Here is a 25129-nt window from a genome sequence, read left to right on the forward strand (position 1 = left end):
CCCAAAGAAAACTGCCCCCTTTCAGGGGTGGCCCAGGGCAGAGACAGAACTCGACTCACTCATGTAGTTCGTGGCAGATGTTTTCTTGGGTTTGATCACCCTTGGCTGGATCCAGTTGTGTTTCTCTTCAGGAACCGGAGCTGTCTCCACCTCATTCATCTCGTCCGTCTCGGGTTTCTGGTTGTAACTCTCCTCTTCATAGTGAAGACGGAGGAAAAAAATAAATGCTGAGATTCAACAAAAGTGCACTTTGCAAAAAAAAAAAATCTTGGAAACTAAACCTGTTTGAGGTTTAGTTTGACAAGGAATTATTTCAGTGGTATTTCAGAACAGACCTGGCCAGGTGGAATTCTACCAGCCAAGAGGAGTGAACCGGCTCTGCCTGCTGTGTGTGCTCTGGACCCAAGAGCAGAGGGGCCGACCAGAGGCAAGAAGGCCCAGCGACCCCACGCCTGGGTTATCATAATGTTTTCTTGCTCCACCTACTCCTGCACTATCTGCTGCCCAAGGGAATACATCCTCTGACCCCAAACCATAGCTGCCTCCCCGAGGTCCCTCTGGCCCTAAGTTTTCACTGGGAAAGGAGTCTTCCTCATCAACATGCCCAATATGATGCATGAAAACTCATGTCAATGGCCTTGGGCCCCACAGCCCCTCATCACCAGCACATCCTGCTCCCTTTCCCACCTCTGTGGGTCAAGGTCACACAGCCAAACTCAATTCTTTTCTTTGCACTGAAGTTTTCCTATCTAATAACATTGGATCTGTCACATAGGATGAGCCAGTGAGAACCAACTCCTGCTTTAAAAAAAAGTCAGTTCATTGGGTCCTAACCTTTTCTCCAACCAAACATTATTATTTTTCCAACAATGGTCATGACCTCCATATTTTAAAACACTTTAATTAACTGAACAAATTGCATTTCTTATAAACATCGGTTTACATCACACAAGACAACGATCAACTGCTGACCAGTATCTGAAATCAGGCCACCAGGATACCAAACTATAAATTTTAACCAAAGCGAAGCAGAGGGTTGCTATTTGCATTTGTTCCTGTGGCCTTGTCACAGGTGAATTACAGCACATCTCTACTGGGGGACCCCTGGGCACCTTTACAGCACGTACCCCTGTCCTTCTCCGATGTCTGTGGGCCAGACTTGGAAACCCCTGCCGCCTGCTCTCCCTCAATGAAAGAAACTACAGATGCTTTTGGGTAAGAATGATTTCCAGGAGGAGGAATGAAGCACCCTCTTGGCCAATTTGTGTCATTGGATTAAAATTCAAGTGCCATCAAGGGTTTATCAATCCCTAGCCTTTTGTTGACTTCTCCTTAAGAGCAATGGCCTTTCTTCTCCAAAGGGAAGACCAAGTCTTTCGTGTCTATACAAGACAAACATCCAAGAGAAGGGAAGATAAGTGGTTCTCCAGTGCTTTTCGAGGCTGGAATTCTTCACTTCTGTTCCACAGGCTCATTCCCTTCTGCACAACCGCCACCCCAGGCAAATCTAGTCCGGAGAGAATGGACTGGATTTGAGCTGGGAGGTGAACTGCAGCGTGAGTCCCAGGTCTGTTCTCTCGGAGCCGGTGGACTTCCAGTGCTGCTTCTGGGCAGCTAGCTCACAGCTGTGGTTTCCCTAACACTCGCCTCTCCCACTGCCTTCTGTTCCCTGAGGGCTGAAGTCAGCCTGTTTCACAGCTCTCCAGACACCCAGCTCCCAGCACATAGTAGTTGCTCAACAAAATTTGCTGAATGAAAGATAATTAAAACTCCCACAGAACTCTGTCTTTGGATTCCTTTGGAAAATGTATATTCCCAGTGAAGTTTAAAGACGAAACAGGAAGGGAATTCTGAAAGCATCACCTGTAGCCAAAAACTATTAGGTGAAATCTTTATGAAGACACCAGTTTTGCAATGCCATTTGGCACGAGAAGCCGCCTCTGGTCTGCCTTCCCGTCAGTGTGGCCACTCAGGTTCGCCCTTCACTGAAAGCCAGAGCTGTCTCAGGAATAAGCTGGGTTTTCTTCCACTGGCCTTTAGGATTTTTATACCTCATAATCGTGGCTTTATTTAGCCAAATGCAGTTTGGTGAAGCGGTCTAAAGCATTTGAGGGCTCACTATTTAAGAAAACGGGCAGACGGTCCTCGCCCTCAGACACACACATGAAAAGTGGAATGCTTGCCCAGAGGACCGGCTCTATTTGAGCACATCCTAATTAAGATCCCCTGTGTGGACCAGCGCGGGCCTGGGGAAATTCCATGCCCAAGTTCATGGCAAGGTTACTGCATGGACCATCCATCCAGCTCCAAACCGGGGGTCTTAGAGCACAGAGCATTGCTTACATCACTCTGTAATCCCCACCTGGGTCTATTAGTGATAACAAAGCTCACAGTAATGCTGACCGAACGCGAGTCTCCCCCGGCACACTCCTGAAATATCGTCTCATTGCCCTAAGGTCCCTAAGACATGATAAGCCTCATTTCAGAGACAGAAACAGGGGCTCAGAGAGGCTAAGCTCCTTGCCCAAGCTCACACAGCTGAGAGTCAAACTGCCTTTCCCTGAAGCCCATGGCCTTTGTCACCACAGCTGTCCAGGCTGGTGGGGTGCAACCCCCTCTGATGGTCTTTGTCCCCACTGCACCTCCATTATAGGTCTAGGCCCTACACATGCATGCCCAATTAAGTAGCTTATGCAGATCGGCCACTCTGCTGGAGACTGACTTCATGGTTAGCTAAGAAAACTGGCATGCCTGCCAAGAGAATTTGGATATTTTCCACCAAAAATAAAGAAACAAGTACAGAGGCTTCATTGGGTGGGTAAATCAGCATCTAAGATATCTTTGCCTGTATTTGTTCTTGGACATTGTCTCTGTGGGCTTGGGGGTCTGTGTATTGAGATGACAAGCAGAGCACACCTGCTCCGTGCCCCTGGAGGCTCTGGAGTGAACCAGCAGTCGTAACTACAGGTGGCCAAGGTTCAAGAAGAGTCTGGCTACAGTAAGAGCAGGAAGGCACACGCACTGCCTATCTCTGTAGTCAGGGAAGGCTCCCTGGAGGAGGTGTGACACAAGAGCCATGTTTCCAAGGAGGAGAAGGCATCTGCCAGGTTCCAGAAATGTATCAGACCCGCAGGCTGGGAGAGGGCCAACCTTCCTCACCAAGTGATGAAGGACCCCATGCAGGTATAAATGCAGCCATACCTCCTACTTTAAGATGCCTACCAGGTGTGTTTATAAAGCACTGATTATGTGCAGGTTGTTGTGCTAGCAACTCACATCCCTCTCATTGCTTTCACTGTGGGAGAGCAGGAGGCAGGTGTTTCCAACTCTGGTCCACAGACAGCAGTGCATGTGGTAAAGGTCCAAGGCAAAGATGTGCATCAATTCATCTCTAAGAAGGCCACTCAGGCTAATGTAAATAGCACCTCTTTGTTTTGCTGTGGCTGCAATTTATGGGACTATATCACCACTGTTACAGAAGGGAAAACTGAGGCAGAAACCTGCATGCACAGTCTGCGACAGTGAAGACAACCCTACTCTGCCTAATCGGATAGTTCTGGGCCATGCCCACACAGAGGCCCTTCACGAGGGAAGACTCCAGTGGAGCCCTCATGGGAATCCTTCCCTCATGGTCCCCAAATCTGATGGAGACGTGACTCTTCTGGGTGACAGGAAGTAGCCACAGGATCTGCCCGAGTAGGACTATTTAGATAGGAACTGATATGCCTGAAATTGACCTTGACCTGCATTCATCTCTTTTATATTTTCCATTTTTTAAATCCTTACCAGAGGACATTCCTGTTGATTTTAGAGAAGGGGGAAAGGGAGGGCGAGAGAGAGAGGGAGAGAAACATCCACGGGAGAGAGAAACACCAATCGTTTGCCCCCCGTACGTGCCCCAACCTGGGATCAACCTGCAACCCAGACATGTGCCCTGACTGGGAATCAACCCACAGCCTTCCAGTTTCTGGGATGATGCTCCAACTGAGCCCCACCAGCCAGGGCACATTCTTCTCTTAGTCCCCCCACGCCTGCAGGGTTGGACACAGCGATTCCTTGTCTCAGACAGGGAGACTGAGGCTCAGGGAGATGAGGCAACCTGCCCGGGGCCCCACTGCAGGATGCGGCAGGGTTGATATTCTCAAAGCAGGTGTGCCGGCCCCTAAAACCTGTGCTTGTCTCACAATCCAGGCATCAGCAGGGGCACATCAGGGGACGACAGGGAAGGAATGTGGCTGAGAGGAAACGGGGAGGCGGGAGAGATTCTATTTAGCAAACACTAGCAGAGGCCCCACTGCATGGGGTTGTTTGTCTTTTTCTCATGACCATGCTGCCCCATGCCTCCAGGCCTTTGCACGTGCCGTTCCCCCTGCCAGAAACACCTTTCCCTTCTCTCATTTCTAGGCTACGTCTTCTTCCTTAAGGGCACCTGCGCTGGGAACCCTTCTTTGACTCAGTTAGACAGCAGCCGATGTTCCTGCTATAAATCCCAGAGCCTCAGTTACTTCCCTTGGAAGATGCACTTCAGTCCTTATGGCCATGAGCCTGCTGCACCTCAGTTTCCTGAGGGCAGGTCTGTAGCTATCTGGTCCCCATAGTTACCCCAGTGATGTCACCCAGCAACATCCTAGTGCACAACAGGTGCTCAGCACATTCACACCCCAGGCACAGACCCTTGTCTGCGCCTGAGAGATGTTACGAAAGGATGGCATTACCTCACCCATGTTGCCGACGGGCAGAGTGGTTGTGTGGTTGAGCGCCAGCCTCAAAACCGGGTGTCACCTTTCCTACCCCCACCACTTCCCCAATGGGCGGAATCAGCAGTGAACCTCCGGCCAGAACAGCAGAGCACCCCAACCCCTGAGAGGGTGTGGGAACCCCGCCCTAGCCCACCTGTTTCTTCACCCCAAAGCCCATGGGACTGACCACGCATCCCCTCATCCTGGCACAGAGGGTGGCCCTCTCTCTTGTGCGCCCAGACCTGCTGGCACGGCCCTCTGAGCCATCACAGGGCCTGTGAAGGGAGCCATGTGCAAACTCATCTGAACTGCAAAAACACAGGCAGTCCCTTCGGCCCAGCTATGCCTCTCCTGGGACAGAGCCCGAGGAAGCACCGAAATGTGAGGACCACTTCAGGCACGAAAAACGAGCATTGTTTACGGTAGCTGGGCAAGTGAAAACATTCTGAGTGGCCACAATAAACACGTCGGGGAGGAGCGGGAAACTGCACAGCCTTTGGGAGCTCCAGGTGTGCTGGAGGAAGGGAAATGTAAATGTTTATGACAGGCCGGGGAAGGATGGACAAGACGGGAATGTCGGGGGGTGGGTGGGTGGCCTGCGGCGGGGACAAGGATGGGAAGGATACTCTTTAGAGACAACTCTGCCTAGCCTGGGACACTGCAGTCTGGTCATTTGTTTCTAATTCCTTGTTTGTTGCCTGTTTTATACTGAACTGTGAGCACCAGCCAACAGGCGCAGGGACGTGGACACATCTGCGTGGAAGCTGCGGCCCAAGTCCAGCTCAGAACCCGGCTGTGGGAGATGCTCCCTGGGGGGCACTCCAGGGAGGTCATGGGTTCCCAAGGAGCTGGGGGTTGAACCTCGAGTCTTCTCAGGCACAGGTGGGGGAAGGGAGAGGGGAAGGACCCGCTGTTCACTTCTCCCAGTTGGTGGTTTGCATAAGGTGCTCTGCAAAGTCATTTCCTACCTCGGTAGCACAAGTTGTTCCTGCAGCCTCCTCCATAGCTGGGCGGGCACTCGGAGCAGGGCCGGCCAGTTTTGTACGGGGCCTCTCCAATCCAGTTGCCCCTGAAAACAACCAGAAATGCTGTCAGGCCAGGCCACCACTCAAGGGCCCGGGATGATGCCTTTCCTGGTCCCACTCGGGCTGAACACAGTGGTGGAGGGAGGAAGGTGGGGATCATGTGAAGGGAAAGAGGAGCTGCCCTGGGAGCCTCCTGAGCACGTGCCCCACACCCCACTGGCCCCACATTTACCCCTGTTGCTCCCCTCACACACCTCCGACCACCATCCAGCCCCACCCAGCCCGAACGCCTTCGTACTGAAAGCTCCCAGGATGCCTCCTTTAAGCTTTTCCAAATGAGTAAAAATCAGTGTGCTCATGGAGCACCTCACGTTTACCAAGTGTGGACCACAGACCCAACCCAGGTCACTCCATCCTTAACACCTTCTGCACAGAAAGAAACTGAGGTTCAGAGAGGCTCCGTGACTTGCTTGGAGTCACACCGCGAGATCTGAACCCAGGCTGTGGGGCCTAGGGCTCTGACCACACTCTGCTCTTGGGCTGGGACTAAGGTCCCTCTGAGCGTCCCGGGCACCACCCTCTCTCTGAAGTTCCTGCTCAGCGAGATTTCTCCAGGGGCCAGGGAGCAGGTGGCAAGTGGAATTCCCAAGCCCTCACAGCACCTGGGTCTTTGGCAACACAAACCAGAGCCATCAGTGACCAAGGACCAATCTCTGTAATTTCTTCTAGAAATTTTCTTCATGAGATAATTTTTTCAGCTTAATCCATATTGCCTTCTCCATAGAGGGCAGAAAGAGGTATGGGCCCACCTCGCTGGGAGGCAAGCAGAGCCCAGAGAAAAGCTCCCCGGGGTGAGGGGTGGGGTGGGGCGCAGCTGTCGCCATGTGCGGAGCACCACCAGACCAGGACGGTGCCGCCAGGGAAGAAAGCCAAAAGCAGATAAATAAATTACGATGATGATGATGACGATGCTCAGCTTTCAGCTTTAGGGTATATTTTTGTGTAATTTTTTAAAAATCAGAAGTGACCAAACACCAAGACACATCACAATTAAAATGCCAAAGGTTAAAGATAAAGACAGAATCTTAAAAGCAGCAAGAGAAAAGGAGACAGTTACCTCCAGAGGAGTTCCCATAAGACTATCAGCTGATTTTTCAAAAGAAACCTTGCAGGCAAAAGGGGGCTGGAAAGAAGTATTCCAAGTCATGAAAGGCAAGGACCTCCATCCCAGATGACTCTACCCAGCAAATGGTCCTTCCATTCCTTCATTTAGAATAGAAGGACAGATGCTTCTCAGATAAGGTCCAGTTAAAGGAGTTCATCATCACCAAGCCCTTATTATATGAAATATTAGAGAAATTTGTTTAAGAAAAAGAAGAAGATCGAAACTATGGATATTAAAATGACAACAAACTCACAACTATCAACAACTATCAACTACTTAAAAAACAAAAACAAACTAAGCAAACGAATAGAAACAGAATCATATGTATGGAGATCATTTGGAGGGTTATCAGCTGGGAGTGGGGAGGGGAGAATGGGGGAAAAGGTACAGGGACTAAGAAGCATAATTGGTAGGGACCAAATAGACAGGGGGCTGTTAAGAATAGTATAGGAAATAGAGAAGCCAAAGAACTTACATGCATGACCCATGGACATGAGCTAAGGTGGGGGGGAAAGTGGGGTATCAGGCAGAGGGGAGCAAAGGGGGAAAAATCAGGACTTCAATAGCATAACTAATGAAATATACTTGAAAAAAAAACCCAGAAGTGACCAAACAAATTCAAACGGCGAGATCTCTCTGAGACCAAATCCTTGTCTCATCTCTACCCCCTCCCCAATGGTTCACAAAACGGGTCACGTGCCCCTCAGGTTGAAGTGACCAGTCATTCGCTCTCCTGCCTCCTTGAAAGAAAGAAAACAGTGGTTTTGCCACTGACTTCGCCGTAGGAAACCATCTCATCACCCTTTTCTGGGTCGAAGCTGCTGTCCCTGAAAGTGCCATCTCACCGTGCTTCGTATCAGTTAGTGCCAGGGTAATCTTGAATGGTTCATGTACAAAACTGCTTTTAAATTGTGTATTATTTTGAAACTTTGCTTCTTTGGGGTTGGGGCGCACTGGCCACCCCATCTGGCTGTGAAAGCTCCGGGCTGGCAGTGCGCTGATCTTGAAGTTCCTCCCCCTCCCTGGTGCCCCCTTATCGGTGAGGTTTCTGTGAGGTCTGTTAGGTGCGCGTCCTGCGGCTTCCTGGCTTACAAAGGACTCTCCTTTGGTGTGGTCTCTTCGAGGGTCGATTGGGAGAAAGAGAAACCAATAGTGCAACTATTTTGATACTCAAAATTGACAAATATGTTTTTAAAATAAAGAATTAGTCCCCCAGGAAGGAAGGGAGGGAGGGAGGGAGGGAGGAAGGAAGGAAGGAAACTTCCTTCATGGTAGCCCACTCATCCACCCGTTCACCCAGGAAAGGCTTTTGGGCTCCACTGATAGGCCCCCTTGCGCCCTGCCTCCTCCCACTGAGTGGTGAAGAGCAGGTGCCCTGGCTTTGACCCAGCCCTGCCAGCTGAGTGACCCCGACTTCCCCAGCCCTGAGCCCATTGCTCTGTGCTGGGGGTCATGACAGGAGGCTGCTGTGAGGGTGAAGTGAGTGACTGTATGGAACCCTCAGCCAGGGCCCGGCCCAGGGCGAAGGTCACACGCTCTGTGCACCTCCTAAACCAACAAGCTTCTCCGGGTGATGCTTCTGACAGCTTTCCAGGGAGGCCAGGGAGGGACCCTGCTGGTCTTTGGCTGGAAGACAAGCTGCAAAAACACCCTCTCTGTGTAACCTCCAATGGCTCAAAATAGCGGGATGGCATCACCCAGAGCTGTAGGGGTGTCAGGCTTGGGGACAGAGGGCAGGGGGCTCATTATAATATGTTCATCACTGCAATCCTTGCACATCACAGGTGACAAGTGATAGTGTCCTAACCATGCCACAGACCCCATTCAGCGGACCACCTCCACTTGGACATGCAAGGCCTGCTAGGGACTCATGGGGGCCTTTGCAATGACTCCCCCAGATGGACCACCGCCAGGCAGACCGAGGGCCTGAGAGCCTGTTGCCGGGTTAGACTCAGTAAGTTTCTTCAGACTGTTTGGGCCTCCAGAAGGGTCCATCCCTGTACCCAGGCTCAGATCACTGGCCTCTCAAGGGCTCCGTATTTCCTCAAAGGTAAACCACACTTCTGATGCTCTAGGAATGACACCACGCAAGTTAGCATTTACGGAAGGCCGGCTGGGGCCGGGCTCCACACCAGTGTTCCGCACACAGACAGGCTCTTTACTCTTCCAACAGCCCATGAAGTAAGTGGCCTCTCCTAATGCTCAAGGTCATCAAGGTACAAGACCCTCCACACTCACCCAAAAGGATGGAGCTTAAACACCACCCCAGGGCCCACCCACTCAGCCACTGCCCACTGCAAGGCCAGGGGCTCAGACGTTCGAGGAAGAGGCCATGGTATACACACAACAATAAAAAAAAAGGCCCATCGAACACACGATACCACAGGCAAACCTCACAGACATGGTGCTGAGAGGATGCTATTGGGCACATGAGTGCATATCTGTCCGTTCCTTTCGTGTGAGCGTCTAAAACAGACAGACTGCAGATGGGGAAAAATGTCAGTTCAGTGGCCACTTCTGGGGGGTATCCTGGGGCACCGGAAACATTCTTATTCTGACCTAGGTGGTAGCTATACGGGCATACAAATACTGTACGGGCTAAATTGTGTGTGCCCTGAAATCCATATGCTGAAGCCCTAACCTCCCTTATGGCTTAGGTGGGGACAGGATCTCTTGGGACGTAATACAGGTTAAATGTGGTCCAAAGGGCGGGGCCTCGGAAGACAGTGCCTCTTTACAAGAAGAGATCCTGACAAGCTCCTCCCTCTTCCCTGTCACTCTCCTCCCTCCACCCCCACTGAGTGCCTGCACCAGGTAAGGAAACAAGGAAAAGGCAGCCCCCTACAAGCCAGGAAGAGAGTACTCACTAGAAACTGGCCCTGCTGAACCTGGATCTGTGACTTCCAGCCTCTAGAACTGTGAGAAACAAGTGTCTGTTGTGCAAGCGCCCAGCTTCTAGTGTTTTGTGGTTGCAGCCCTAGCAGACAAATACATGTGAAAATTGTCAAGCCGTGTACTTAAGATTAGTGTATTTTTTTGTCATAGGTTATTCCTTTTTCAAGAAAAGGAGTGGGGGATAAAGAAGGGAAGGATTGTATTTTTGATAGAGTCTTTTAGTGTATTTTCTAAGATTTTATTTATTTATTTTTAAAGAGAGAGGAAGGGACGGGGAAAAAAAGAGGGAGAGAAACAGCACCATGCAAGAGGTAACACTGATTGGTTGTCTCTCTCGCACACCTCCAGCTGGGGACCCGGCCTGCAACCCAGACACGTACCGGACTGGGAATAAAACTGGCCACCTTTGGGTTCCCAGGCCAGCGCTCAATCCACTGAGCTATACCAGCCAGGGCTCCAGCGTATTTTTTATATAAAGAGTCAAACTGAATTATTCCTCACTCCCCACCTGCCACTCTGGGAGGAATTCCACCTCGGCGGACCAGTGGATTGCTCCTCCGTGGGCTGCATCCCTCCCCGTCAGTGACACATCCCTGCGGGCTGCTGAGACTGCCGCCGCAGGCACGCAGATGGTGCTCGGGGAGTTCCGTTTTCCTCCAAGCTCAGCAATTCCTCTGCGTCGCCCCTTCTCACGGCCACTCATGGCCCAAACCAAATAAATGAAGTCATTGCCGTTTTATTCAGTCATTGAGCAAACACACCTCGAGGGCCCACAGCACGCAGGGCATGGTGCTCGGAGGGAGGCCAGCGCACTAACCACAGGCCGTTAACCAGGCAAGCAGTTCTGCGAGAACCGGCACATGTTTGTCTGATGAGTGATGGAGGCGAATGAATAAAGGGATAAGTGACACACCCATGGCACCAGGCTGTGTAAGGAGGAAGAGGGGCTATGACATAAAGACTTGTTCCTTTAGAGAGGGGGACATATAAAGATGCAAAAACTCAGTCTACACGAATACTACCTGCTTTCTAGAGTGCCATCTGTGCCTATGTTCAGAGAAAGAAATAATAGTAATACCACTGAGACAGACCCCACTTGTTGCCCAGTCAAGAGCTATCGCTGCTCCTGATTTGTTCAGGTGGTCCCAGAGGAGACTGGCAAAGTCACCTGGGGCAATTCCATTGGTCAAAGCCAAGTGGGGCAATCTTGTTTCCCCCTTGTCTGTGAGTGGTCGTGTTCTAGCCAATGACATATGGAGGAAGTGGGCCAGGGGTGAGAAAGACCTAAGGAGAGAGCTCTTTTCTACCATTCTCCTTCCTGCTGCTTGGGAAGACATGATGCACAGTGCCTGGCAGCCACTTTGACACCAGTGAGGAGAAAATAGTACAGCAGGAAGACGAAAGGAGCCCGAGTCCTGGTTGACACTGCCGATCTATTAAGCTCACCCTGAAGCACCAACCTCTAGACTCCTTGTTATGAGAAATGATGAAGAGATCCGCTGTTTTAGACAGGCTTAGTTGGGTCCTCCACGGCTGGCAGAAGCATCCCCACCCAGCCCACCACGGCAACTTGTACTCACTTTGGAGAGTAATTGCAGACGAGGTAGACCGCGTTCTCCCAAATGTCTCCCCAGACGTTCATCCTCCGGCAGGTGTTCACAGCACAGCCCACCTTGTTGGTGGTGGCCCAGGCGATCTGGAAAGACCATGTCCACTCATCAGAACTCAAGGGGCAAGGCACACCAGGTGACATAACCTGGCCTGGATCTGTAGGGTGCTGGTGGTAAAGGGGTATGTGGTGAAGGGATGGAGGGCCAGACTTCCCCCCAACCCACTGAAGATCTATACATTTGTTTAAAAATAAACAAAACAAAAAATTGAACAAACAAACCACGCACAAGGAAAATGCCCCAGTGTGTAAAAGTGCTGTAGAAGTTTCTAGAGCTTAGTTTCAGTGTTCTAGTTGTGAATTGGTCATGGGATCCACCCACTATACTTCAAACAGTACAAAATTAAAGGAAAATACTAAGTCAGTGAGAGTAGAGGCTTTCCTACTGGGCAACAGTCCTGCAGGGCCAGTGAGAGCCTGGGTCTGGGGATGCCGGACCGAGTTCGAAGCCCATCCCTCCCGTGTTACCTGTGTGTAGTGGGTGCACATGGCCCCAGAGCACCTCTCCGGGCACCAGGGGTTGCACTCATGGGGGTAGGGGTAGGTGTAGTCCTTCACCTCATCATACCAGGACTGCACGTGGAACCCGGGAGAGCGATACCTGCGGGGACAGACCAGCTTGTTATGCCCTGGCCACCACATACCCAATGGTGGAGACCACGGGTGGCACCACCACCCGGGGGGGTGGGTAGACTGGAGGAGGGGCTCCTTCAGGGACAATAGCCCCATTCCCAGCGAGCCCCTGTTAAAAATGCTTACCACCCAAATTGGCAAGGAGCTCCCGTGGGCATTCCTGGAGTCTCCCTGGGTTCCAGGAGTGTCCCTCAGGTGGCCTACATGCCACCTATGTGTTCAGGAGACTTTTACCTGACCCCCAATGAGACATTTTTGACACACTGAAAATAAACAATTGAACACAATTATGTGCTTATTTTCATGTGCATTTGGGGAAATATATGCAGCCCATGAACCCCATATTTCAAAGGTATTATTGCTTAAGACAAAATGATTTAAGACATGAATCCATTCAAAGCCAATGTAGAAAAATATTGAATAAATAGTTGAACGGGTGATGCACAGATGGGACACCCCAGTGTGGCAGGGGAGGGTGTGGAAGCTGGGGAGGGGCTGGCTACGGTGGGCCAGGCCGATGGGCCCCCATCGCCCACCAATGGATGGGCATGACCAGCTTTGTTCCTCAGCCACCGGTGGAGGGGGGCACCCAAAGACTCAAATGCAAGGATAAAAACTCACTCAGGGCATGGAAACCTGCAGGCATGCAGAGCTCTGCAGTCCGGTATGCAAATCCTTTAGAAAACTCCCTACGTAGGATTTCTCACGAGCCTCCCTTGCCCCAGCAGTGAGGAGGGCCCCTCGGCCACCATCGTTGTTGGCCACTGCCCCTCGCCTTGGCCCCATCCACCAGGCTAGCACTCATTATTTTCTTAGGAAAGAAAATAAACTGGGTACAAATCCCAGGTCGCCCTCACTAGTAAGTGTAAACAAAGCGGTTTTAGTACAGAGAAAGGCGGCAAGGGGGACTGGCCCTGCCGAAGAGCGCTGTGGTGAATGGGCACTCCGAGGGCTTGTCACAATCACTGACAGGGCCCAGAGTGAGTGGCAGTGGTCAGTGACGCGGCCAGGGAGACGGCCTGTCTGCCCGCAGCCAGCTTGGGGAAGAAGCTCAGAGCTTCAGGACAGGCAGGGGCCCTGCGAATGGGGGCCTCTGCAGGAGAGCCAGTCAGCCGTGCTCACCCAGAAGGGGAAACCCTGGTGTCGCATCAGTGCCACTCCTCAGAGTTATCCTGGTCAAATAATTCAAACGAGCCAACGACAACAAAAAAAGCAGGCTCCATGGACAGAATGACTACATTCTGGCCTGTCCACTCAATAACCCATAGGCATCCTTTATGGGATGATAACCACGATGACTATGTAATAGAAAAACTGTTTGGTATTATATGAGAAGGAAAAAAATGAATTAAAAGCTGTCCTGGCCACGGTTACAACTATGTAAAAATATGCCGGCCCACAGCCAAATGCTACACAGGAGCCCAGAAAATGAGAGCGGGGGAACCAGGACAGTGGAATGATGGATTTCTTCCCCCACAGACAGTTTCGTTTCATGCTATTGTAGACTGATTTTATAAAAAGCAGAATTCACCAGAGGAAAAAAAAATACTGTGTCAGTTTGCTTCTATGAAGTCGTATCTCTTTCGATCCGTCGTGACCCCAGCTCAGGTGTGGTCCTGAAAAGGAACTGCCCTACGGGAGGTGCAGCTGCTCGTGGCCAGACTCAACTCCAAACGTCAAGAGCTGGGAGACATCTGGGTTAGAGTCGAGCAAACCCTGACCTGTATTCTGAGGGGATATTTCAAGTCCAGTCCAACTCTCCGACAAACAGGACAAAAAGAAAGTGGCCCCTGAGACCCTGGCCACCACTGGGCCCCGATTCAGAGGACTTGTGGGCACAGCTCACTGACTGCGGGTCAGTAAGTCTTAACTGGTCAAAGGACATCTTCTCTACCTCCTCTGATGAAATGAGCCTCGAGGCCGGAGGGGACTTTCAGCCAGGCAGGCTGCGTGGGTATATGGCCCAGTTGACTTCGGGGAAGGCCAGGCAATGACATTTAACTGACCACTGTCTAGTGCCTCCCACAGGCAAAGGGACAAAGGTGCTGCCAGGCCAGGAGGCCTCAGAGGTTCAGTGGCGTGAACAAGCCCCACTCTGGTCACACGAGAAGGGGAAGAGGGACACCTGCCCACGAGGTGGGACCTGGCTGGGCCTTAAAGAATGAGCAGAACCCAGACATGCTGGGATGAAGAGAGTACTAACCCGCCACTTAAAGGAGCAAACATTCCCACCCTCCCAGCTTGCCCAGCCAGCTCCTTCCTGTCCAGCTGCGACTGACTCACGAACCCTTTCAAGGAAATGGAATGGAAAACTCACAGCCTAGAAACCCCGAGTGAATGCTCAGTGTCTGGAGTTGGCACCCAGGCTCACACCCATTTCGCAAATAACTTGGAAGTGTTCTTGGGCAAAGAGCCTCAGTTTCCCCATCCGTAAATGACACAGGAGTTCACTATCTCTTAGTGGGTGATCATGAGGGCTAAATGTGATAATGGACATTGAGCACCAAGTCCAGCACACAGTAGGTGCTCAGCCTTGGCAGCCAGTTCACAAGTCAAAGGGACCACACGGCTCTTACCTGCCCCAGTGGACGGCCAGGTTCTGCCCGATGGACACCAGCAGACTGGTGGGCCCGTGCTCCCAGATGCACTCATGGGCCCACGCTGCCGCCGACCTCGCCAGCTCTTCATCCCAGGTCTGCAGGGGGAAGAGAAGCGAGCACCTTCAGAGTCAAGGACGGGCATAAGGACCAAAAATGCTGTTGCCTCCCTCTGTGGCTCCTGATAGACCCGGGGCTGGGTTCAGCTCCTGTGGCACTGGGCCATGGGCATACAACGGCTGAGCCCCTAGCTCAGCAAGTGGGAAGTGGCAGGTAGGCCAAGAACTCAGAGGAGCCTGTCTCCAAGGCCATCCTCAGAGCTCCTGTTCGCCTCTAACTTGCCAGTGACCTTGGTGAGCCCCTGTCCTCTCAGTCTCGGTCTCTTCACCTGTGAAATGGGAGGACGTGTAAGTCCTGGAGATGGATGGTGGTGATGGGTACATACCAGTGCGAATGCACTTAATGCTACGGAACGGTGTATTTAAAAATGGGTAAGATGGGAAATTTTATGTTATGTATATTTTACCATTATTTAAAAAAATAAGTAGCAATAAATGCTTTCACCTTGCCTGGTACTGCTCCCCTCTGGCGTCATGCCCACCCCAAATCAGGGGCCTTGGGCAGGGGGCTGGGCCAAAGAATCTGAAAACAGCTCTGCAGCCGGTCCCGCCTCCCAGCTGACCCAGGGAACACACATAACTCCTCAGGAAAGAACACGTGGAGAGAACAAAGCAAGCGGGGTCATTTCTCTTCGGCGGAGGAACAGATGCCAAGCGGCCCGTGGAGCCGACGGCAGACCAGCTGCTGCGACGCCTCCTCCCAGAGTCACTGGGCAGATGCTCCAGCTCACATGCAGGCGGGGGCAGCCCCCGCTCTGGGTAGCCCCAGCCTCCAGCGCACAGTAGGTGCCAATGACAGGCTGTCTGGGCAGAGCCCCAGGACCCATCCAGGAATAGGGGGCTGGTTGAATCAGCTGTGAGACCCCAGGATGGAGTGTCATGAAGCTGCCTGTTTCCCTCTCCTCCTTCTGCCCTGCTGCCTCTTCCCAGCAAGATAACCAAGACTGCTCAACACTCCAGGGCAGGTCCTACCCTTGGGCACAGCCCCCGGGGACCTGCTTCACACCCCGACCCACCTCCCCCACTGAACTGCAGTGGACCTAGAGGTATGTTCACACTCATCACCTCCACCCCCCACCCCGCCGACAGCACGCACCTTTTGTGCCCACCGAGCCCTGGGCTACTGATGCCTGGGATCTCTTTCCAACATTCAAGCAAAGCCTGAACGGGGTGGGGAGGGGTCAACACTGGGCCTGAGAAGCTGGGGTGGAGGGGCTGAGCCTTGACCGCCTTCCCTGCTGAATGGCCCTGCATGGAGGTGACCCTGACAATGACCCTGAAGGCTCAGTTTCCCTGACAGGCAGGCTATTTAGATTTAAGGACCCAGATCTCAACTCTAATTCTGAAATACCACGAAGTAAACACAGGGAAGTAAACAAGCTCATCACGGCTGTCCCGGAGGCCCAAGCTTGCCTGCTGCCCATCTACGCTCCCTTTGCTTGTCCCAGTCATTCGTACAACCTCTTGATAAGCTCAGTGTTGCCAGGAAAAGACCAGCAGACACCCACCTGTTCCAGCAGAAGTGGGAGGCAGCCAGGACCCTGCAGGTTTGGGGTTCCGTGAGCTTCGGGCTGGGAAAATACCCACTCCCTAGGGGCACCACGCGGGCCTTGGGGTGGAATGGCACAGGGTGCAGGATGACCCGTGTGGAGAAAGGCACAGACTGTTCTTTCCCCATGGAGACCAAGGCCAGACCATCATGTCCAGGGAAAGACGGGGAAGAAGTCTCTTCCCAAAGCTGCAAGGAAACCTCCCCCAATTTCCTACAACCTTAACCCTGAAAAGGTCTCCATAAGTTGCCCATGCATTTTGAAAGGGTGCCCCTTCGTCCTCCTAAAAGTAGCACAGCCCCTTTGGAATAAATGCCTGGACAATTTTCTTAAGGGAAAAAAAGAATGTTTTGTCACGCGTTCCCAAAGTCTTACTTGCAGGGCTCTGCCCAGGAGAGTGGCCCATTCTTCTGCCCTACGGCTGGTGACGGGCTGCCTAGTGTGAGCACATGCAGGGACAGTGAGGGGCTCAGAGACACATGGGATATTCCCCAACCATGACTGCTACCCATGCAAGGGCACTGGGCATGGGTAAAGGGACATGTGAAAAGGGACAGCTGAGTGCAGGGGACAGAGAGGAGTGTGGCAGGTGGGGCGGGCTGCAGAGGAGCTGGACAAGGAAAACAATGGCGGGAAAGGGCTCTCGGGGAGGAGAGGGCGGTGGCCACCCCCACACAGTATCATCGGAGGGCACCCAAAAGACCTCTCTGGCCTAGGGGAGGGAGGGAAACAGTTCATGAAGACAGACGGGGCTGCTGCTAGAAGCCTCGGATGCTAGGCAAGCAGCACCCAGGCTTCATCCTGGCCACAGAGGGTCCTAGAAGCTCCTGAGCCAGAGAAAGAGTGGAAAAAAATGAAGATTCAGGAGCATAATATGACGGCAGGATTCAGAATGAGGGGCGGCAACCCCCGCCTCCCTGGCTGAGGCTGTCCCATTCATCAAGGTGAGACCAGAACAGGATGGGCAGATGGGGTTGAAACACATGGTAACTGGTGGGAGGGGTCTTCATTGGGTACAGAGTGGTGGCTGGGGGCACAGGTCCTGGCGTCAGCTGGACCCAGGTTTGAATCTGGCTCCAGCACTGCCAGCCATGTGGCCTTGGCCCTCAGTTTCCTGACTCATTAAATGGGCAAAATACCCCACCCACTTCCTGGGCCTGGGGGATGAGAACCGGTACTGATGGGGATGGAAACACATGAACAAAGACAGGGCTGGAGATCTGGACCTGACAGAGCAGGCTGCCCCCTCTGTTCCTCAGTGGGATTTCTCCAGGTTCAGAGAGCACCCCCGCGCCACAGGCCCTCTGTGTCTTTTCCTTTCTGACAGACACCTTATCTCAGACTTGGCCACACTCGCTTCTCATGGAGAAGGTGCTATTGAAGGGGGTCTGTGCTCCGTTGTCACAAGAACTGTGATAGGACATGCCCTCAAGGTGGAAACTGAGGTTCAGACTGGCTGATGTCCAGGCCACACCACTAGGAGGTGGCAGAGCCCAGCTCTTGAGACACTCTGACCCCACCTCCCAGAGGGCCTGGGGCAAGGCTTAGGGCTGGTTCTGGGGCTGAGCTCCAAGGGGGTGCCACGGGGAGCTGGCCACGAAGCAGTCTCTGCTGGAGAACTCACGGGTGCTGTTTTGGTGGGGGGTCAATAACAGGGGGAAGGGGCCCTCTGCCACCGAAGCCCCCAAGCCTGCCCCACGCCCAGTGACTGCGGACAGGACAGACAGAGCGCAGGCCTCCCGCCCCGGTGGGGGTGCCAGCACTCACCATGTACTCCATGTTGGAGGCTGGAGGGTACACTTGGCCCCGCAGTTTATTGTGCAGCATGAGGATCTCCTCCTGGTCCGACCTGGGGATGGCCCTGCGGACCCGGGCCTGGGGCTCGTCCTGCTGGTACTTGCTGAGCAGCTTCTCTAAGCGTGTGACGTTGGGTAGGAAAAAGCCGTGGGCCCCACAGACCAGCAGCAGCAGCCCCAAGGGGATGAGGCCATTCAGGGCGCAGCTCATGGCTTCTCTTTGGCAGCAAGAACAGGAGAGTGACGGGCAGCCTGGGCTCCTGGGGCAGAACTGGGCGCTCGGGAGCTCTGAAAGAAAGCAGAGGGCAGCAGGAGAAAACATCAGCCATCATTAGACCAGCTCTCGTGTTGGCTTCAGCAGTGAATGGAGTAGGCAACATTCTTCCCACTTCGCAGATGTGGAAACTGAGGCTCACAGGAGCTCAGTAACAAAAGTCCCACTCTCAGGAAGGGCTTCCAGTGAGGCTGGCTGCTGGACTCCACAAAGGACATCTTGGCACAGTCTCTCCTGGACCCCGTTTCTCTCATCACCATGTTTTGTCATTTTGAGCCAGCGTTTCTACTCATTCAGGACTCAGGTGGGCCTACGGCCTGAGTTAGGTTCTGTTCCCTGCTCCCAAAGGACATTGGTACGGTCATTTCACATCCCTGAAGGATCTGCCCTGAACAAACGTTGGTAGCCAACTTCCTGGTCCCCATGAAATGAGACTCAGTTTACCTAACGTGGTTAACACGCATCCCCAGACCCATGGCAGCGCAAGGCTCCTTTATCCCAGCCACTGGCCCCGCCCCCACAGTTTTCACACACTCCAGCTCCTCACCGGCCCCAGCCAGGGACCCACCGAGCTGTGTGCTCGGCTGAGTACAAGGCACCTGTTGACTTAATTCTTGGAGGAAGTGACAGGGGAAAGAAGGAAGACCTCCAAGGGGGGGCCGTGTCCCCCAGTGTCCCCCTCGAGCCTGCCTGGCAAACCCACTCACCAACCAAGCATGTGGCCTCCCTTCGCCAGCTCCTGTCTGACGATGAACCTGTTCCAGACATTGGCAGGCGCTTTCCCTTTGGCTACTGAGGTAGCGGTCCGCATGGGTAATCAGCACCCAACGAACGCATCAGGATGGTTACTTTACTTCCTGTCGGTTGACAAAGCCACCAGCAGTGTGAGGGGACAGAAGAAGAGGGTGGCCTCATCTTGGAGCCGTTCTTCCCGAAGGGCTTCCCCGGAACCCCAGCCCTGACATCCGTCAGGGCTATGGGTCGCATTGGTGGGATTCACCGGCTCAGAAGTCCCTGGTGCCGACTACAGGACAGAAAGCACTCTCACTTTTAGTACTCACCAAGGGTCTCCATGGCCCTTCCTTGCCTTTGCTCTACAGTCCTTTCCCCATAATCCTCTCACTAAACTTCCTTCCCTGGTGTTCATCTGAGGGAGAGCTGCATTAGTCTTTCAATACACCTAACTTGAGTATTCCGAGGGCTGGTATTAGATGAATTTCCGCTATGCATTTTGTTCCTTCTAAAAATCCTTCCTGGGTATCTACGTGGGCCGACCACATCGTTCACATCGTCCCCAATCCCAGGACAAGTCAGTGGTCAGCCTGTCATCACTCCCGTTTTACAGGTGCAAAAGCTGAGGCCTGGAGTGGTGACACCACGGGCCCAAGGCTCTGACCTGGTAGGCACTGGAACCCAGGTATGACAGCTCTGAGGGGTCTCACCTCCACTAAAGGGCTACTGACTGTGGTCCTCCTCCTGGCTGTCACCTGGCCCAGGCAGGCTCGAGTGTGTTCATTTACGTCCCCCACCTCTCCTTTACGCCCAAGGGAGAGTCAGTCAGTCACCCGATGACCGTTATTGGGCACTGATTTTGTGTTCGACCCTGAGGAGACAGGCAAGAAAAGCCACAGTCCCCACCCCGTGGGGCAGGGATGACTTAAGACATGACAGGGAGCTGGAGGAAGGAGCCCCTGGGTGGGAAGGGTGGCAGCCAGGCCTCCATGTTGACCCACTCTGAACCCTGGGAGGTTCGATCCTGGTCTGCACCCACATTAGTGATAATCAGTGCTCACCCAGCTGGCTGGGACCAAAAGATGGCAGCCAGGGGAGGACATCCTCAGGGGCAAACGCAGAGTGGGGCAGGGAGGGGACAAGCAGCCTGAACACGCAGAACCAGGAATCCCAGGAGGCAGGGCGGAGCCAAGGAGTTATGGGAAAGAGGCAATTCCCCTCTCCGACCCTGGAAACTCTCCAGGGTCCTGACCGAGCCGGCGCTTCAGATAAAAATAGCCGCTCTCCAGAGGGGAGGCCGGGCTCTCTGGCATGGGCCGCATGTGGCCTCCCTCCCACCGGGTTCCTTTTGGGGCAGGGCCCCAGGGACGGCGGGCAGGACTTCTGCGTGCCCACTCGCCCCACTGGGAACCAAACCAGCAATGCAGAACCCCCCGGGATCCCTGATTTCTTTCTCAGGTTAGTCATACACCATATATGAGCATTTCTCAGCTGTGGAAGGCCATGCTGGAAGCAATGCCAAACACACTGACGCTGGATCAAGACTGGAGACGGAATAAGCGAGGACTGACATCACAAAGCGTCCACTCTCACATCACGGCCACACTCAATTTGCTCTTTACGCTGCTGACACAGCTGGAAGGGCAGGGCACCCGCAAACATGAAATGCGAACTGCTTATATAACTCAACTGTGGCTCAGCTAGCCTAAAACCTGGGTTTCATTTATACTGCCAATGGGCACAACTCAAACGGTTATCAGTAGGGATAACCAGTAAATAAGTCGTGGGGTAGTCATGCAGTAGAACATTATACAGCAGGTAAAAGGGATGAGCTAGAGCTATGTGGGTATCAGCATAAAACTCAAATACTGTGTTGGGTTAAAAAAGCAAGTTGGAGGGTATTATGCTAATTGTACTATTTATATATATTATTAAACATGGAAATCATATTTTGTATATTTTGGACATATGTGTACATGTATATACAAACATCTATATGTATATGTTACGTGCATATATTACATACACATACTCACACACATGTCTCACACACATGTATCTTCGTGTTTGCACACGTTTGTGTATGTGTGTGTTTGTCTGGTAAATCCAGGACTGGATCAGAACAACTTCGTGGTGGTGGTTGACTCCAGGGTGAGGGCAGTGGAACTGGGAAGGAGAATGTGAGGGACTTCATGTTTCTCTTTAATATGCTATTTCTACTTTAAAATCTCAAACACATTTGGAAGTGTCAACTTTTGTTCACATTAGGTAGGTAGACAGGCTGCGTTGGCACAAACTGCAAAGCTGTAGCCAAAGGGAGTGTCCTCTAAGTCTGGGCCCAGGTGGTGAACGCACCCTGCCCTTTGCACTTACTCACTTCAAAACAAAGCAAGGTGCCGACGCATGATAGGGCCATGAAACAACTGCAAGTCCCAAGTGCATCCTTCTGACCTGTTCCCTTGAACAAGAGTGATCTTATTCCAAAGCGAAGCCATCTTCGCACTGAATATTAAAGAAGCCCCACATTCCAGGGCCTATAGACTGGTCCTTCCCTGGAAGGTTCCAAAGAGAACTGATAAAGCCCTAGCTAGAGTTTGGAGAACCAAGAGGTTTCCTAGAACTTCCCATTGGGAGAAAACACCATGAAAGGAGAGAAGAGAAAGAGTTTCTTCGTGACCTTCTCTGCTCTGCACCAATCACTGGCCTGGGAAACACAGGCTTGCCCTGGGTCACCCCATTTGCAGCCCCATGCTGGGTGGCGTGTCCAGTATTCTGTTGAGTCTGAAAGTGGGTTGGCCTGAATGGAGCTTAGGGTGTCTGGGGGTCCATGTTGGTGAGGGGCAAGGCCCAGGTCTTGATGCTTCTGCTAAGTCTAGGCAGAACGCTGAAGATTTAAGCAGAATCACAGCAATAATAGGGCTTGTGTCTCACTCACCTCTGCATTCCCAGAGCCCAGCATGGTGCTGATACAGGGGAACCAGCCCAGGGCTCTGGGCTGGGTGTGTGTGTCTCTCCTGAATTCATATGTGGAAGCTCCAACTCTTAGCATCTCAGAATGTGACTGTATTTGGAGATCAGTCCTTTAAGGATGTGATTGAGTTAAATGAGGTCGCAGGGGTGGGCTCTAATCCAATACAACTGCTGTCCTTATAAGAAGAGGAGATTAGGACACAGACACACACGGAGGGAACACCACGTGAGGACACTGGGAGAAGACGGCTGTCTACGAGCCGAGCCGAGGAGAAAGGCCTTAGAGGGAACCAGCCCTGCTGACACTTTGATCTCAGCCTTCAGCCTCCAGAGCCGTGAGGCTTTGTTCTTTAAGCCACACAAGTCTGCAACCCTGGGTCATGGCAGCCCTACCACACTGATACGTGCATCAGATAAGTGGGTGAACAGGGGTATGTTCCGAAAACCCCGCTGGGCACCATCTGGAAGGAGGCAAGGTGGCAACAGAGAGGCAAATTGGGAGGCAGGAGGCTGAGGCAAGGCTCTGGCCGGGACCTGGCAGTGACAGTCGGTGCTCTGTCAAAGCAGCAAGCACACTGGCCGGGCCCACTTTACGGGCAATGCCAGCACCGTTGCCTGCTCAGACCATTCGGCCTCTGCCGCCCAAACAGCTCATTCAGAACTTAGGGCCAAAGTACTTCGGTCCCTTTTCCATTACAATAAAAAACAAAAACTTCCTACAGATGAGACATACACACTGCCCAAGGCTGCCAGAAGCTTTCCAATGACAAGCACGTGCTCCCCCCAGGGAAGGTGGCGGGGGCTTACACTGTGGGAGACCTACTGTGTGCCAGTGACTGCATTTCTCAATTCACATCCCAGGGACCCAGAGGTTTGGGTTCCACTCTCCCATTTTATAGGGGAGGAGCCTGAGGCCTCTGTTGTTTAAGAAACCCACCCAAGATTCCATCCAGGGTGGAACACAGCTTCATCTGACTTCCCAGCCCTTTCTTACTGCCGCCCCACGGATTTCCTGTCACCACCCACGAAGGGGAGAGCCCCCACCAACAACCCCGTCTCCCTCTGCAATCTTCTCTGCCCTCCTCTGCCTCCTTGAGGGCAAGACTGCTGGGTTCGGCGGAGCTGAGGCACTGGCCCCCTTGGGATCAAATGGTGGCTCTGTGGATGAGAAGGCACCAATGTGTCACCCCTATGGGACTGAAACCTTTACATCATGGTGACATTTCACCAAAATATGATCCTGTTATTGGGCTTGACACACCTCCAATCTCCACCTGCCGATGTGCCTTTGACTCACATGTGACCAGCTGACCTCGGATGCCCTGGTGTTGATCGGTGCTCCGTGCAGAGCACTCTCCAGCTGCTGGGGTTCCGGCTGTTTTCCCAACATCCTGGAGGAGCTCATACATCACACCCAGACAGTGAGGCCCACACCTTTGGCTCTGTGCTCTCGCTCCCCAATTCTCCCAGGGTTGCCAAAGTGGCTTAAGAGGTAGGTGTTTTCTAGAGGAGCCCTCTTCAGCTCTGTCACCCCTGGCCTCTTACCAACAGCTTGAAACATCTGCTGTGGATGGCTCTACCATGTGGCAGAAATGCTGTCTGAAAGATGTCCTTCTTTGCCAAAGTTGCAAAACTGAGCCTAATAGGTCTTCCGGCATGATTAGGCAGACCACAAATATGGTAAAGTCAGCGAGGTCTCATGGGAACACACCAGACACAGGCCACTGGAGAGGTGGGGAGGGACCTACAAAGCTTTCAAACCCCAGGGTTGATAGGGAGACCCAAGCCTGGTGATGAAAGTCACAGGAGTTAAATTAATGCAGTGTGGCCTGAAGCTTCTCTGGGCTTTGATCTCTCAGGGAGGTTTTTGCTTTCAACCCCATTTTACAGAAAATAAAACTCAGTCCAGGAGACCTGCCTGGTATTTGTGAGGTTGTGCAGCTAATGGAACCAAGTCTTTCTGAAAGCTTGGGGAACTTTCAACCTGCTACTACCGCCCCTCCTCTGGCCAAGGCTCTGTGGATCCATGGCGGTCAGCAGATCCCTAGGTTCCCGATCTAGCAAGGGGTCTCCTTGATGGTCACTTCCTGGGAGATGCTGCCGCCAAACTCAGCCCGCAAGAACGAGTGAGAGAAAGGGCACATGGTTTGCTTAAGTTCGATGTGTCATCTCACCCTTTGCCTGTGTTTAGGAAAGTCTGCCAGAAAAATGAATCTTAGGACTGAGTCTGTCAGCCATTGGCTCCGAAGCTGTGCCAAACTCCCCACTTTTGCACATGCTGTTCCCACAGCTCATCCTATGAACCTGAGCTACCCTCCACCCCCCCCCCCTGCTGGCCCAGGCTAGGCAGCTTAATTCCTGCTCCTCAGTTAAGACTCAACTCTGGGATCACTGCTTATTCACGTCTGCAGACCTGTCAGGCTCATTCACGGTTGAATCACCCGTGTCTGCCAAGTTGGTGTTCAATAAATATTCATAGAATGCATGTGTGGCTCTCCTCCTCCTCCCCAGATCAGAAGAGCTGTATAAAAAATACATGTGATGTTGGCTTCTTTATTACAGCCTGAAGCTTGGGCTCTCGGGGAATAGAAATCTGGGTTTAATTTGTGACACTGCCCCTCACTGGTTTTATGTAGCTACGGAGGGGCAATGTCCCTGGACATGGCATGTAGCTCCTCTGGGCTCCAGCATACGTATCTATAAGGTAGAAGGGAATTATAGGACTTGTCAGACATTGGCAAACCAGACCAGCAGATCTACAGGCATGATTAAGCTCCAGAAGGCATCGGGGAGGTAGTGACTCTTCAGCTGAATCTTCACCAGTGAGCTTGGATTATTAATCCACCCAGGCTGGGCCAGGGGAGGGGCAGGTTAGGGTCTAGGGATGAGCTATGGAGTAAGGAATGAAGGACGGAGTAAACATGACCATGTTAGCTATGTAGGGTACAACTCCACAGTGTTAGCT

At 52.6% G+C, this 25129-nt stretch overlaps 1 protein-coding gene across 1 annotated transcript in view; it reads right to left on the reverse strand.

Annotated features, from left to right (window-relative positions):
• CRISPLD2 (cysteine rich secretory protein LCCL domain containing 2) overlaps window positions 1-25129 on the reverse strand; it is a 65222-nt gene that overhangs the window by 28503 nt on the left and 11590 nt on the right. The window contains exons 2-7 of the mRNA XM_037040269.1: window positions 18160-18476; window positions 14703-14821; window positions 11962-12094; window positions 11405-11520; window positions 5708-5808; window positions 60-194 (exon numbers count right to left, since the gene is read on the reverse strand). Of these exons, the coding sequence (XP_036896164.1) occupies window positions 60-194; window positions 5708-5808; window positions 11405-11520; window positions 11962-12094; window positions 14703-14821; window positions 18160-18399 (844 nt within the window). The 5' untranslated portion in view covers window positions 18400-18476. The remainder of the gene's footprint in view (window positions 1-59; window positions 195-5707; window positions 5809-11404; window positions 11521-11961; window positions 12095-14702; window positions 14822-18159; window positions 18477-25129) is intronic.

Source organism: Sturnira hondurensis, unplaced genomic scaffold, assembly GCF_014824575.4.
Source record: "Sturnira hondurensis isolate 20B ecotype Veracruz unplaced genomic scaffold, ASM1482457v3 Scaffold0002597, whole genome shotgun sequence".
Lineage (NCBI taxonomy): Eukaryota > Metazoa > Chordata > Mammalia > Chiroptera > Phyllostomidae > Sturnira > Sturnira hondurensis.